The following is a 14,765-nucleotide window of genomic DNA, read 5'->3' on the forward strand; positions in this document are numbered from 1 at the left end:
AAACTTTCATCTTTAAATAAGTATGCTACAAACTACAATCGTGTAACTCTTATTGCTTGTAAGGATCATGTTTCTGATGGAGAAATACAATTTTCTGGATGTATTCAAGCAAATAGAAATAAAACCAGAAATTACTAAACAACACTGACTACTTATTTACTCCACCACTTATACTGCTGAAACATGCCTCTCAAACTCTCAAACTGATAGAGATTATTGCCCCCAGTTTTTTAAACATACATGTATTTTAATACACATTTATATTATACATCAATTTAAAAAATCCAGTTACATTCCTTCCTTTCATTCCACACCTTTTGACACTCACTTATTTTCAATCTGTCTCATTACGTTATTCTAAACAGTCAGTATACATTCCCTTGCTTTCTAGCTGAGTATCTGGAAATAAATATAGTTACCCACCTGTTCTCTCTCAAATATGTCAATCAGATGTTCAAGGCCAAGGTTCCGCACAAACTGATTGATGCTAAAATCTACACCTGAAACTGAGTAAGAAGAAAAACCAGCAATGAACATTTAGGCACATATTGCAAAATAAAAGTATACATATCTCATGCTGTCTGTGGCAATAGTGAGAGAGGCAGAAAGTCCTGGTCTTCTGAAGATGGAGAATACATACCTCTATCACTGACCAGTGGCAACTATTACTTAATCTACCCTAGTACTTGAAGATTTCTATCCCTCCCAAGAGCAGTCTTTGTGCTTCCATGAGATAAGCAACTAACTACCAGAAACGCACGTTCAAACAGAAAATATTTTGAAGACTAAAACATTATAGAAGTAACCTTTTCAAGATATCTCATCTAAGAATAGCCTCTCAGAAACCAGACAAAAGTCCGTAGTAAAATACTGCTTGGTATGGAGCCAAATTTCATTTGACTTCTCTTTTAACACAATTCAGCATTTCAGTTCTGTACAGCAAAAAAGGAACATTTTAAAGATTCTGTGAGGCGAAGCACTAAAATCTTACACTACAAGACTTTTAAGACTTCTGTTCCTTGTTTATGACATCATAAGGCACAGGGATACCGCATATGTCATAGTAACTGCATGCACATGTGGGAAACTTCATACTTGGGTATTCTTTTCACCACATGATAGTAAATGTTACTCATTTCTAACTGAGAAAGCCTCACCTTCTTTTTTCTCCAGAACAGTAGCTCCCTCTGCACTGTTTGTACCAACAACAGAAGGAAGTTCAGAAAAACTACCAGACAAGTTGTCAAGACTACTTGCAGCAGACAGACTGGATGGACTGGATGGAACAGAAGACAGGGAATCAGCTGCAGAACCTGTAGTCTGAGACACACTTATAACCTGAGGTTTGTAGCAAGTCGGTAAGGCGGAGGGAGGCATTGCTGCTGTCAATAATGCGCTGACATCATCTGCCTAAATAGCAGAAAACAGCTTATTAAAACAGAGGAAAACTTTTATGCAATGTTTTTTCCTAGAATGCATGATCATTACTCCAGACTTAAATACATAGCAAAATAAATACATACATATTGGACAAATACGCATTTTACAGCGCAGTTCACAAATGGCCTTTTGTGCCAACAGTATATGTGAAACTGTAAAATATTTATAAATAAAAACTGTAATAAGATAAAAAGTAAAGACTAATAATTTCAAAAATACTTTAAGGACAATTAAACAGGATGAATTTTCTAGGAAAAACAAACAAAAAAGCTTCTACTGGCAACCAGAATTTATGAAACAAAACATATTCTGAGCATAGCTTTGAACAGGATTGTAATACTTAGGAAAAAAAAACCCACCCAAAAAATGTAACAGCCAGATAGTTTCTAAATTTATGTTCCTACAAAGTTTGCTTACATTTTATTGCCATAATTTTTGTATTAGTCAAGCTATAAGTACTGAATTAAAAGCTTCAAATTATAAGCATTAATTCCTTTTGTTGTGTGGTTTTGTTTCTCCCCCCCCCCCCCCCCCCTCCATCTTGAAATAAGAAGTCTTGATCAGGAAGGTTTATAAAGGCTTTACTGACTTTCCTTACCAGGCATATATAAACACCAGAGAAACCACAGTATTTTAGATTTTGCAGAAGCTGCCGTATCACTTCTCTCTTTTTTTTTTTTAAAGGATAGTTTTCAGATGAGCTGCCACAAATGGAAGGTAAGTACAGACTTTCCAAGAAGAGCCCCATCACTTACAGTGACCAGGTCCAATGGTGTTTGCCCTTCTTGGTTTTTCAGAGTAGGATCAGCCCCATGTGCCAGTAACAAGGCACAAAGCTGTGTCCTTCCTTTCTGGGCTGCTTCATGCAGAGGTGTGAAAGCCCATTTGTCCGTAGCATTCACACACGCATTGTACTTTATAAGTAAGGCTGCTACATCAACATGCTGGAAAACAGAAACACCTGTTAAATTCCAAGGTACCACAGTATATTAAACTAAATCGGAACTATTACTGACACTCTCTGTAATCCCATCCTGAATTTTCTTAGAATACATTTACTTTATAACTGTGATTAAAAAAAGGTATTACAACAAGGTGTTTTCTTCCTCACCTATAACACACCAGGAAGAAGTTAGGATTTCTTCTCTTATGAAACAAAGACAGACTACAACAGAATCCTAAATCCAGTGGAATCTGAAGGAAAAAAACCTGAATTTGAACTTCCAGTTTGTCAAGTACTCCAACTGTTTTGATTAAGGACTTGACCCAAACACAAAGATCCAGGAAGTCCACAAAAACAATTAAGTGTCTCAACACCAGCCAAATAAGATCTTACTGATAAAATTTGACTAGCACAGGTAAGGAAATGCATTTTATGGAACACCGTTCAGGCTGCTTGCTTTCTAAGCATTCATGTTCAGAAAACTCAATTCTATAAATTCCAACAACGATTTTACAAATTCAAAAGAATCTTGACCTACATACAATGAGCTGCCTCTGATCAAATTTTTTTTTTTTTTGCATTTTACAAGTAAGATCACATTACAAATCAATCGCAAAAGCTTTCTGGCGAGCATTGGCTCACAATACTGTAACTGAAATGTAACAATTAAGTGTATAGCTTTTATTTTTTTTTTTTTTTTTTAAATAAAGCCTCAAAGTTTGAAATATTTACCCCATAAGATGCTGCATTATGCAGAGGAATCAAACCTCCTTTATCCTGTGCATTCACATCTGCTCCGTGCTGTAATAGGTACTCTGCAACCTCCAAATTGTTGTAACCAGCTGGAAGGTTGCAAAAGGACAGAATAAATAGAATATATTAAAAAACACCCTCAACAGGCTGTAGAGAAGTAGTAATTCACTTAAATTACTTGCAAGTTAAGATGTCAATCCCAGTGAAGACAGTGTATTATCTGTTAGTGAGGACAGCTTCACCCTATTTAAGACTATTTGGTTTTAAAACCTCTGTCAATAAACAATAAAAGATCCTCTTTGGCCAGAGAGAATAGGAAATTACAGTCATTAGAGTCACACAGTTTAGAAAGGGAATGTAAGATTAATATGCATAAAATACTGATTTTTTTTTTAAAGAGAAAATAGGGAATCCTCTAGCTTGAGGCTACACTTTAACCTTGCTCAGACACAGAAAGTTCAGCCACAATCATTAGTAACTCTGATCAAACCAGTTAATTAAAACACTGACCTGCTAAATGTAGTGGTGTTGAATGCCGTCCTTGCGTGTCCCGACAATTGACGTTGTCAGGTGAGCACAGCTTTTTTACTCGGGCCAAACAACCTTTCTTTGCAGCATCTAGTAGAGCTGCGTCTCCTCTAAGCAAGTCTTGAATGTCAGTATCACCATCTTTAACAAGGTCTAGAGGAGTATTTCCATCTCTGTTTTTCTTTGTAGGGTCAGCTCCATGCTGTGCACATCAAAAACAGGTGGTAAGTACGTAAGTAGAATAAACATGTTGCATCTTAGGCATCTTATGCCTTATTGAGCAAATATTCTGGCACATATTTGTGATGCCACATTCAGAGAGAGCCTTTCATTTACTGTGTGAGAAAGGACAACATAGTTGCTAACAATATCCCTTTTACTGAAAACATACCTTTAACTACAATCATTTAGAAACCACAAAATACAAATGAATTTCTCAAAGAAATCCAATCTCATTTCAAACTGAACAATAAAGAAAAGAAAGTAACCTCTCTCCAGCATATGTAATACCTGCAAGAGGAGTTTGCAAATCTCGTATTTTCCTTTTGCTGCGGCTTCATGCAAGGGAGTGAATTTCCACAAGTCAGCTACGTTGACGACTGCACCGTGTTTAACCAGCAGTTCTGCAACTTCATAGTGACCGTATGAGCAAGCATTATGTAAAGGGACAAGTCCCCTGGAAACAATTAAAAAGAGAACAATTCTCTTTAAAAACTGGGTCTTTTTTCACAAAGTGATATAAACTTAAAACACAATGCACCTTCAGCAATCAAACCATAAACAAACTCCCTTTTTCAAAAAAAAATTTCCCATAATATTCTAATATAGTAGGAATATCTACAGACAAAGTCGTGAAAATGCAATCAGTAGTGGCACTGAAGTAAAAACAACGTGCCAGAGAAATTCTTGATGCTCTCATCTCAAGAACTGCAAAATGTTTTTGTGGATATTCTGAACATCTTCATTCTAACAGAACTTTCCATGAAAACAAAAAAAACTGAACGTCTGAAGAAAGATGGGATGCTTATCAGCTAGCAATATTCAAGAGCTGACAGATATCAGCAATTACAATTGCCAAGAAAAACACACATTTGAGTATTTACCCCTTATCTTTTGCATGCACATCAGCTCCGTGCTGGAGAAGATATTCGACAACGGATACCCTATTATATCCAGCTGCAAAATGAAGTGGTGTAGACTGACGTCCTTCAATATCCCTGCAGTTCACACTTTGAACTGTACATAGTTTCTGTGAAATCCCCAAAATAAAACATACATCACTATATATAGCAATGGGACACTTTCAATTTAGTCATAAAATGTTATTATACACATCTAATTTTGAAAAATTGTTTTCATTAAGAAAGTGGTTTTTTTCAGGTATTTTTACATAAAATCTTTACTTTTCACAGATCGTGCCCCAAGAAAAAAAGTTACATACTCCCTCCTCCCAAATCTATACCTGTGACTTCTTATTTATAGTCTTGATACAAGACAAACTTCAGGAGGTGGTGAACATTACATTTTGTCACCTGTAATATTTGTGCAATACAAAGGTTTTAGGACAGAGACCACAACTTTAAAACAGCCAGTGAAGGGCTGTTTGACTGCTTGTTTTGAGAAATTACAGTTTGTGATATAATTCCCTCTTATTTTTAGGACAGGTTTAAGCTTACTTTTACAGTATCCACATCTCCAGCCTTTGCAGCCTCCAGCAACTGTCGATCTGCATCGGAATTACCTAATGGGATACCTTCTGCAAAATAAATGAGGTTGCATGACAGATAAGTGTATGTAGTTGAAGGAATTTGTTAGGACAGGAAATCATTTGAGTATTTCAAAGATTTCTGTTAAAAAAAAAAAAGTTAGCCAACCATAGAGAAGTTGTGTCTTTTCTTACTATCTAAAACTGTATGTATTAGCTTTAATAGTGTTTGCAAAATTGCCTTTAGCAGCATGCTTCCTATCCATTTTGAAGTACTATGGAACCAACTAAACATACTTCTTTCAGTTTCAGAATTAGACTACATCAAGAAGCTTACCTATGTGTATAACGTCCAAACCCTACTCTCAAAAATCCATGCACCTTGCTGCCTCTGCTCACAAATGCAAAGCAGCCATTTTTTGGTTTTGAAACTCATTTTCTACTTACAAGATTCCTCCCTCCCTAAGTCAGGGTTTTTCAAAAATTGTACCATGAAACATTCTGAGCATCTCTGACAATCTGTATAGCTGAATACTAGAGAGTAAACGATATTGCTAACACCACCTAGAGCTGGCACTCTCCCTGTGCACGTGCTTATGGAAGAACTACTGCACAACCCAGCACTGGTTTGTAGAAGTGCCTTTTTTTTTTTTGAACTTGTGTGCACTATTACTTCTTGACAGTGCTTGAAATGGCAAGTAAAACAAATCACCACATTACTTCAGAAGTGGATCTTGTATGAATCAGTTGTACCTTGTAGTAGCTGTTGCACACTTTCAGTCCCCATTTGTAAGGCTGTAAAGCCCTGCAGAGACACAATGGAAGGATCACATCCAGAACTCAGCAGCAATCTGCACGTCTGAAGATGACCACAATGTGCTGCTCTATGGAGAGAAGTCTGGCCAAGATTATCTAATGCGTTAACCTAAAAATAACACAAATACCACCATTAAAACTTAATACGAAAGCTATTTTCATTGCTGACTGGGAGAATTTCACACCTATTTGTCTTACTTCAATTAAAAGAACATATTTAGCATATTTCCAAAGGTCACAACAGTTTGAAAGACAAAATTTAAACAAAAGCACTTCAAAAAGTTTTAACTAAATTCACTGAAGAACAGCCCCCTTTTAGAGGCACATGAAAATCCAGCATAAACAGTTACAGCAATTTTACCACACACAGAAGTAGGCCATTATTTTGCTCATGGCAGCACAAATCCTCAGTGTCAACAAGCAGAACAGCTTTTACCTGCATCAGCTTATTGTGTTTTTTCAGACTGAGGACATTCTGTGTTTCAGTCAAGATGTCTTTAACAATTTAAAACTCTGCACCGAAAGGTTACTTGTAACTCCCTACTGTTCCTCTAGTTTTGAACATTGCTTTGGAAACTTCACAGCAGTCAGGCTGTAATTAAATTTCCATGAGAGATTCAACTCCTAGTTTTGGAGGATTCAAGCATTACAGAGAGTATCTCCTTTCCACTTTTTTTTCTTTTTGTGGAAATTTGAACTGAACACTGTGTTATGATTTAACATTTTGCCTTCACTGTAATTTTTACTGCACACAGCATCACGTAAAGTCTACCTGTTATACAGTTCAGTCTAGCTTCTTGTTTGTATACATCCCCTACTTTTTTTTTTATTTATTTAAGCATTTCTTTACTATTGCTGGACAATGAAGCACCAAATAAGTCACTCTACAACCTTTCAGTTAACAGTGCAAAGAACTACATTCACACTTCTTATAAAACAGGACCAAAACAACAACAATGCCTCAATGTACATATTATGCAAACCTCAACAAAAAACCAGTATGAATAGCCACTCATACCTTAGCTTCATGTTTCACAACTACTTCAACAACATCATTATGAGCCTTTTCTGATGCCACATGCAGAGGAGTCAAGAAGCTTTAAAAAAAAAAAAAAAAAAGAGGAAAGAATAATTCAAAATGTATTTTGCAAATCTTCTAACAAACAGGAGTATTCATTTGTAACCACTCACTCTTTCGTTTTTTCATTGATGTTGGCTCCTTTCCTCAGCAGCAATTCACAAACTTGTTTTCTCTTAGGATATGGAGATGCAGCAGCACAGTGCTGAGAACATTAAAAATTCTAGCGTTAACAACTAGCTAGCAATATACAGGTTTTACTGCTTGCTGATCAGCTGGCAGTTACAAGATTGTTGTGTGCAAAGACAACAGAAAAAACCCCAAACCCAACCATGTAGCAGCTTCTTAATTTGGGAGATTCCACAGGGGCTTTTGGATTTACTCTGGTATTTTCCAGAGGTCCCTCTCCAATAATTGCTGGAAACCTTTGAGCTTTACAAACAAAGCTAGCATATGTAGCTTGCTGTTGCTTAAAACTAGACTATTTACAGAAAAACAGTCATTTAGACAACCTAAATTAAACAAGCAATTTAATTAGTCTTAACATTAATGTTAAGAACAAAATATTAATCAATGTTATTTGTTTAACTAGACCCTGGATTTTCAGGTTGGTCTGAATTATACTGCTTGACACGAAAATTTTTAGTTCTAAACTATTACCTAGTATGTTTAGGTCAGCCACAACATAAGCAAAACAATTAATAAATCCTGAGGTATTACCAATGCTGTCTCATGTGTTTGAGGATGCTTGAAGTTCACCGTCTCCAAAGAAAGGTGTTTCTTTATACGAGCTACATCTGATTCTCTTGCAGCCTGTAGCAATGAGTGACCTTTGAATTCATCTTTAAAAAGAAGTAAATACATACCAGAAGGTTACACTCCCTAACTCGAGAAGGATCAAGAGGAATGTTTCTTTCAGTTAGATAAAAATATTAATTTTATTCAGCAGAGCACGGTGCAGATATTTCCAACTTGGACTTAAGCTTTTACATCACTTGACAGAACTTGTTAGCCAAGTCAAAACACTACAGGAATGTGCTCTGTTTCTAAACCAAAGCCAGAGATATCCAAACTGGCTGAACAGCATCTATTTCACTCATCACTGTTCTAGGTTCCTCTCTTCACATATGTACCAATACAAGCACATACAAAGTTCTACTTCTGCCCAGTCTTTGGAAAACCATTTCTAAATGCCAATGTGAAGCCCAATGTAGTATTTACTGATAGTTTTTGTACACATCCCTGAAAGTTACTGTTTCACCACTCAAGGACAGAATTTGAGAGCATTCTTTTCAACTCCTTAAGTTTGCTGGGCAAAAACCAATGCCTTTCATCAATTTCTTTCAACTTTTAGTGATTGTGGCATACTTGAACATATTCAACATTCTAAACAGTTATGTCTTTTCTTATTTTCAAACAAAACACAATGGAATAAAAATGAGTATTTCAATAGTCTTGATGCAGGCACAAGTATGGAAAATGAAAGTGTACTGGCAAGGTTGTGAGGGAAAGCATGTATTCAGGGAAGAAGAGCTAGAAAACCCATCACAACCACATGACTATAAAACTGACAAGAGAATTATTTTAAATGCCTACATTCAGAAAATCTAGCAATCTCAAATTACAAACAGTGAAATGTACTGTCCAACATTGCACAATTGCTTGGAAAGTGTAAGCATTTTCCAAATCTGATTTCTGGCAGGTCACTGTCTAGTGAACCTGAGTACACATTACAATCTATAACTGTAGAACTGATCTCACTTTATACTCACATGCTAATCGTTCTTTTAATTGGGGTGTTGGAGCCAAATCAATGGTACTTTTGTTGTGACAGTTCAACAGTGTTGGGTCAGCACCATAACTTAACAAAAGAGAACATACTTCCACCCTGTTCTTAGAAGCTGCTTCATGCAGAGGTGTGAATTGCCACAGATCCATTGCATTCACACATGCTCCATGCTTGAAAGGGAAAGGGGTAAAAAAGATGCAATAATCAAAACCAGATCATTAGAAAAAGACCTCTATCATTAGTTTCAGTGCAGTAGACTTAAAATAAAAATCAATGCTTGTACGCAAACTGTATTCAAGACACGCTCCAGGCACTCATTTTCAATATAACACAAGATTTCAGCACATTGTAGTTTTTAATCTTCTAGTATCTCACAGGTACACTAAGAAGCCAGAGGCAGGGTAGTCGCTTCAGTCTTTCTCCAGCATCTTTAAAAGGAGAGTAGCTCTGCTACAGGTCAAACCGGAGAAAGAACCTAATTCATATACTCCAAATCACCTTTGAATAAGCTCCTGTTTCTTGTTGCTCTAGAAGGTCGAGAGTGAACAGTTGCACTAAGATAAATACATGTTCTGTGAATACCTCAAGAGATATGAATGCCAAGATATCTAGAAGGAGAGGCACTCAAAATTGACTTCAATTCAAAACACTTAAGTACAAGGTTCTGCAAGTAGTACTCTTCGCTGATTAACATCCGTGTAATTCTCCTCCAGTAACATTCTGCATGCACCTTGAGTTCTGTCTGTAAGCAAATCTCATAGGACATGCTCTTTCCCACCTCTCCTGTTAAAGCTGTAGTGCTTTGCAAGGAGTAATTCAAGATTCACTGGAGCAGAAATCCAACAGGGAACACAACTCTAGCTTAACAGTTAGGAAACACAGTGGTGTCCAGGCAAGAGGGGTGTTTTTTTTTTTTTGTCTAGTACCACAACTGTAAAGATTCACTTTACAATTGGTCTCTGAAGTAAGAACCACCAAAACCTTGACTATTTATACTTACTACAATATATGCTCATTTCAATAATTTTTTTTTACTTAATTTTTGCTAAACAAATAGAAAGACACATGGAATTAGTGGGGACTGAGCATACAGGATAGAACAACAACAGCCATTCCCCAAGCATTCAAACATCTACAGTTACCTAACAGAACACACCCAGCTGTTACAATGATCACGATTTGCTGTAGTAGCTGAGAATGGGCATAGGTCAGAAGTCCCTTGGTGGACAACACTCACAGATTTTTGCAGGCCACATCTTCAAGCCACTAGTTTAATGCGCATCATACTTTATCTTCAAGATTAACATAATCCGAGTAAGCCACTTCAGTTCTGTGAGCTCACTTATGTTAGGAGAATTGACATATTGTTCTTTCTTTGGGGTGAAGGCTACAATTCAGGGCCAGAATTTATGTTGTAAAGTTCATTCCCTCGGGAGACTGATTACTCCTTATTCTTAAAACATTTACAACCTTTACCAGTATTCTTTTCAAAAACTTTTTAATACTCTGTCTTCTGAAATGTTTTTCTGTTGTCAAACTCACAATATCGCTCAGTTTTAAGTTGGTTTTTTTTTTTTGGACAAGGATGGGAAGACTGAGATAAGTACATACTCGGTGGGACAAAACCTTTCAACTTTGGAGCAGAGAGAGTAAAAAACAGACAAGCACATTTATAATGAAAAAGCTTCCTTGCAAGCAGAAGATTCTGTAGCTCCAGCTTAATAATTACTAACTAACATGTAGAGCAAAAGCAACCTATCATTCCTGAGGTTTTGTAAATCTAAGTACAAAATAAAAAATATGCAACTTGCATTAGCCTATTATAAAATGTTATTTATTAATATGCAATTTAATCTCTTAAAAGACCAACCTTTACCAGCAGCTCTGTTACTTCATAATGACCATATGAACAGGCATTGTGAAGTGGCACCAAATCTCTATACAGGAGAGAAAGAGGGAGGATGATTATCTTGGTATGCATATTTAAATTCCAAATGCATCTATACCATTGCAAACGGTACTATGCTGCACCTTGAACATTTTACAAAAATAATATCAGAGATGTTCAAATGAAGTTGAGGGAAAATACAAAGCTGGACAAGAACCCAGAGAATCCCATCAGCATTTTTCAGAAGAATAAACATTTAAAATAATCAGAAGATGAGAAATTAATTGCACCATCTTACTGCAAATGAAATAGTTCTGCTCAGACTTGGAACCCTAAGCAGGAAGAACTATCCACAGGGGAGTTTCAGGAGTGACAGCAATTATTTCCTTTTTCACACAAACACTGCTGTAAGATTACCTTCTCCCTCGAAAGCTAAAGAAGTCTTACTAGCTAATGTTTAAGTAACTGTACAACACTCTATAGAAACAGCAGAGCTACAGAGGTTTCTAAGCCTGCTAACTCTCTCAAACACAGTGATCTTTGGAGCAAGTGAGAAATTGCCCAAAATGAATTCTTCCACCGTGGGCTAGTAAGGGAGAAATGATAAAGGTGTATTCCAATTGTCCCCCAAGGGGGGCAATCAAAGCTGCCTGATCAGGTGGCTATTTATGTAGCTGTGAAGTGATCCTAGGAAAAAAGGAGGAATAAGAGGTTGTTTTCCATAATCTTAAAGGGACATAAACACACATTTTAAAGATAGGGTTTTCCATTATATTTTATGTAACTAAATAAACTTAAGAGTGTCTATATTTCACTGTATTTCCTGACAGAACAACAAAATGCCTGAAAACATTGTCCAAATAAATCCTCTGGGAAATGGATCTTCAATTTTTATCACGTTCTTTGCAAAAAGCAGTGCAGAAATTTAAAAGTAGAATGAAAATTAAGATTGATTGAATCATTGAAATATTTACTGACTTCACAGTGGTATACAAATGTATTTTATTAAACAAGAGATAACAATTTGGCTAGTGATACCTAAAAGGCAGCATGTTGTACAGTCAGCTCAATTTGGATTCTACTGGTTCACAAGTCTTAAGCCTGTACACTTTGCATTTTCGTCATCACAGAAAGGTTAAAGATGGCCTAACAGTCTCAAGCTAGAAACTCTTCATGGTTAAGACGGTATTACCATTCTTTACTTCATCTCAATTTTTAACAAATTCTGTTTATTCTGAACAAAGGAAAAATTAACCTACCCTTTATCCTTAGCATGTACGTCAGCCCCATGTTGCAGCAAGAGCTGTACTATTTTTACACGGTTATAGCCAGCTGCTAAATGTAAAGGAGTAGACTGAAATGACAGAATGTAGGAGTAATCAGTAACAGAAAGTCAACGGTTGATTTTTTATTTTTTTTTCCAAAACTTGTTAACAGTACTAATTACTGAAGTCCTTAAAATACTTGCAACTTTAAAAAAAATCCAGAGTGCTTTAATTAGACATTTGATAACTATGTTGTTCATTGACTACTCTCAGTCACCATAAACACAAATCCTGAATTTGCTCCATCATTAACACATTCTGACAACAAAGGCCCTCTTAAAGGATTTTTGAGTCCTGCAGTCCATTTTTGTCTTTTGGTCGATCCTAACTACAAATACTTTGCTGGGACAAACTATGGCCCTTGTGAAAGGGGAAATAAGATAGCCATCAGAAACAATGACTGCTAAATTATAAAGAGGTCTCCCTGCCATCAACAGATTAAGCTTAGAAACTATCAACAGAGATTTTTATCCACATCTCTGAGTGCAATAAGTTAGTGGGGCGAACTTAATCTTCTCTTCTAAATTCTCGGCCTCCACAGAACAGTTGGGTAACTGCTCTACGATCTTTTCTAGCAAACCCACTCAAGAATTCCCATCAGCAGCACGAAGGGCAGAGCTACAAATTTGTGAAGAGAAATCTTATCCTCTTCACTTACAAACCCATCAACTGAACTGGGTTTGTACAGTTCCTAGAGGACGAGTCTCATAACTAGATGATGAGAAAACAGACGCATAGGTGTTCTGGAGATCCAATACCTTAACATGAAGCCTTAAACAGGGAAACTCACCTGAACAAAACTGAAGCGAATGAGTACGCACATTTAATGAGAGCAACGAGGATGACAAAAATTGATACCGTATCTGAACCTTTGCTAGGCTAGGGGCTGAACCCAAGAGACTATCAGGATTTTTTAGAATGTAGATTTTGAACATTTTTCACGTAGTTCTTTACCAATACTTATAGCAATGAACAGCTTGTTCCTGAGACAGCAGCGATAACTTGCCTAGGATGTACGGCAAGTTAAGGGGCCTGTGTGTATCTTTCTGTGATAGTGACAAGAATCTCAGAAAAGGCTTTTCTCTTTTTTTATCACTACAGATATGAAGGTCACCAGAAGTCCCAACTGAAAAGTTGTTTGTTTATTGCTCCTAGATGGAAATACCTACATAGTCCTTTTAAGGTTAAAAAACAACCCAACAAAAAAATCAGCTAGCTGCTACAGAGGTAGAATCTTATTTTCCCACATATGTTAAAGAAAATAGATAGTTTATGTCTAACATTCTTAAAATCTGGTCAAACAATAACTGGTGAAACATGTAAGAGTAAACTAATTTTAAATCTCATTTTAAACAAAAATACCTTTCTGCCATCACTTGCATGGCAGTTAACATTTAATGGTGTAAGAAGAGACATCATCTTTTCTTCATTTCCACTCCTGAAAAACAAGATATGAAATGGTCAAAAATACTTTTGTTCCAGTTTTTGGTAGTTTATTATGCTTTTATATTTTTCCTTGCTATAATGTTCAGCAGATCTGTTCTGAATATATTCACTTCTATATTGTCAGTATTAAAAGGAAAGCAAAAATGCACTTATATAACTATTTTTTGTACTTTTATTCACAGTTAACACCCAAGGCTTAGCATCTAGATGGAATGCCAGCGCAAAAGCCAATATACATATTCATTACATACAATTCTGAAAATATAACTAAATTCCAGGTATCTTCCAAACACGCATACCTGGCGCTTTCTAAGAGTTCATCTTTCTTGTATTCACCTGGAAGACAAAAGGGAATTTCTTTAGTTGTTAAATAAATATCTATATATGTGAATCTATACCTATTCACTACTTATCCTCCTCTTCCAAAATTTGTCAGTCCATACTGAACTAGCACAATAAACTGTTTATCCAGAACACATCCCACGATTGAGATAATGAAGGCCATAAGGGAATTTCTATTTGGAATTGTAAAATAGAAAGAAGTTAAAAGTAATACCAGAAAGACAAAAACCAAAATACTGTATTACATTCATTCAACTGTTATTAACCATAATGTAATCTAAAGATTATCACTTACCAGTCAGCACTGCTTTTGCAGACTGGTCTGCTAAATCCAAAGCTGTTCTTCCATCTGTGTTCCGGATGGTTGGTTCAGCACCATGCTGCAGCAGCACTACAAAATGCCAAAGTTTTCCATGAGAAAACAATTCTGTAAGACAAGGCTTATGAGACGTATCATTAATGTAAGCCACAAACAACAAAAGAAACATCCAGTTACTGATCCTAATTCGCCCTCTCAAATTTTTCAAGTGAGAATTCCTTAATGTCATCTGTGAACAGTTTAACTAGTGAAACATACATGCCTAGGCACGTTTTATGAGATAAAAGCAGAGCAGAAGTGGAACAATCACAGACTGGCAGGAAGCAGCCTCATTTGAAAGACTGTGACTGACACACCACAAAAACCAGCAGCTACCTCCCAACAGGTCCAGAG

At 36.3% G+C, this 14,765-nt stretch overlaps 1 protein-coding gene across 2 annotated transcripts in view; it reads right to left on the minus strand.

Moving 5' to 3' along the window:
* Positions 1-14,765, minus strand: part of TNKS2 (tankyrase 2) — a 33,030-nt gene that overhangs the window by 11,175 nt on the left and 7,090 nt on the right. Inside the window, exons 3-21 of one of the 2 annotated variants that reach the window (XM_086467253.1) lie at positions 14,349-14,444; positions 14,011-14,047; positions 13,628-13,703; positions 12,200-12,294; positions 10,923-10,989; positions 9,036-9,222; positions 7,984-8,105; positions 7,377-7,468; positions 7,204-7,282; positions 6,123-6,294; positions 5,341-5,420; positions 4,768-4,913; positions 4,175-4,340; positions 3,647-3,866; positions 3,116-3,225; positions 2,563-2,634; positions 2,196-2,384; positions 1,158-1,410; positions 424-506 (exon numbers count right to left, since the gene is read on the minus strand). In XM_086467253.1, coding sequence (XP_086323379.1) covers positions 424-506; positions 1,158-1,410; positions 2,196-2,384; positions 2,563-2,634; positions 3,116-3,225; positions 3,647-3,866; positions 4,175-4,340; positions 4,768-4,913; positions 5,341-5,420; positions 6,123-6,294; positions 7,204-7,282; positions 7,377-7,468; positions 7,984-8,105; positions 9,036-9,222; positions 10,923-10,989; positions 12,200-12,294; positions 13,628-13,703; positions 14,011-14,047; positions 14,349-14,444 — 2,342 coding nt within the window. The remainder of the gene's footprint in view (positions 1-423; positions 507-1,157; positions 1,411-2,195; positions 2,385-2,562; positions 2,635-3,115; positions 3,226-3,646; positions 3,867-4,174; positions 4,341-4,767; positions 4,914-5,340; positions 5,421-6,122; positions 6,295-7,203; positions 7,283-7,376; positions 7,469-7,983; positions 8,106-9,035; positions 9,223-10,922; positions 10,990-12,199; positions 12,295-13,627; positions 13,704-14,010; positions 14,048-14,348; positions 14,445-14,765) is intronic. The other variant, XM_086467254.1, reaches the window with a different exon arrangement.

This window comes from Leptosomus discolor, chromosome 6, assembly GCF_034619465.1.
Source record: "Leptosomus discolor isolate bLepDis1 chromosome 6, bLepDis1.hap2, whole genome shotgun sequence".
Taxonomy (NCBI): domain Eukaryota; kingdom Metazoa; phylum Chordata; class Aves; order Leptosomiformes; family Leptosomidae; genus Leptosomus; species Leptosomus discolor.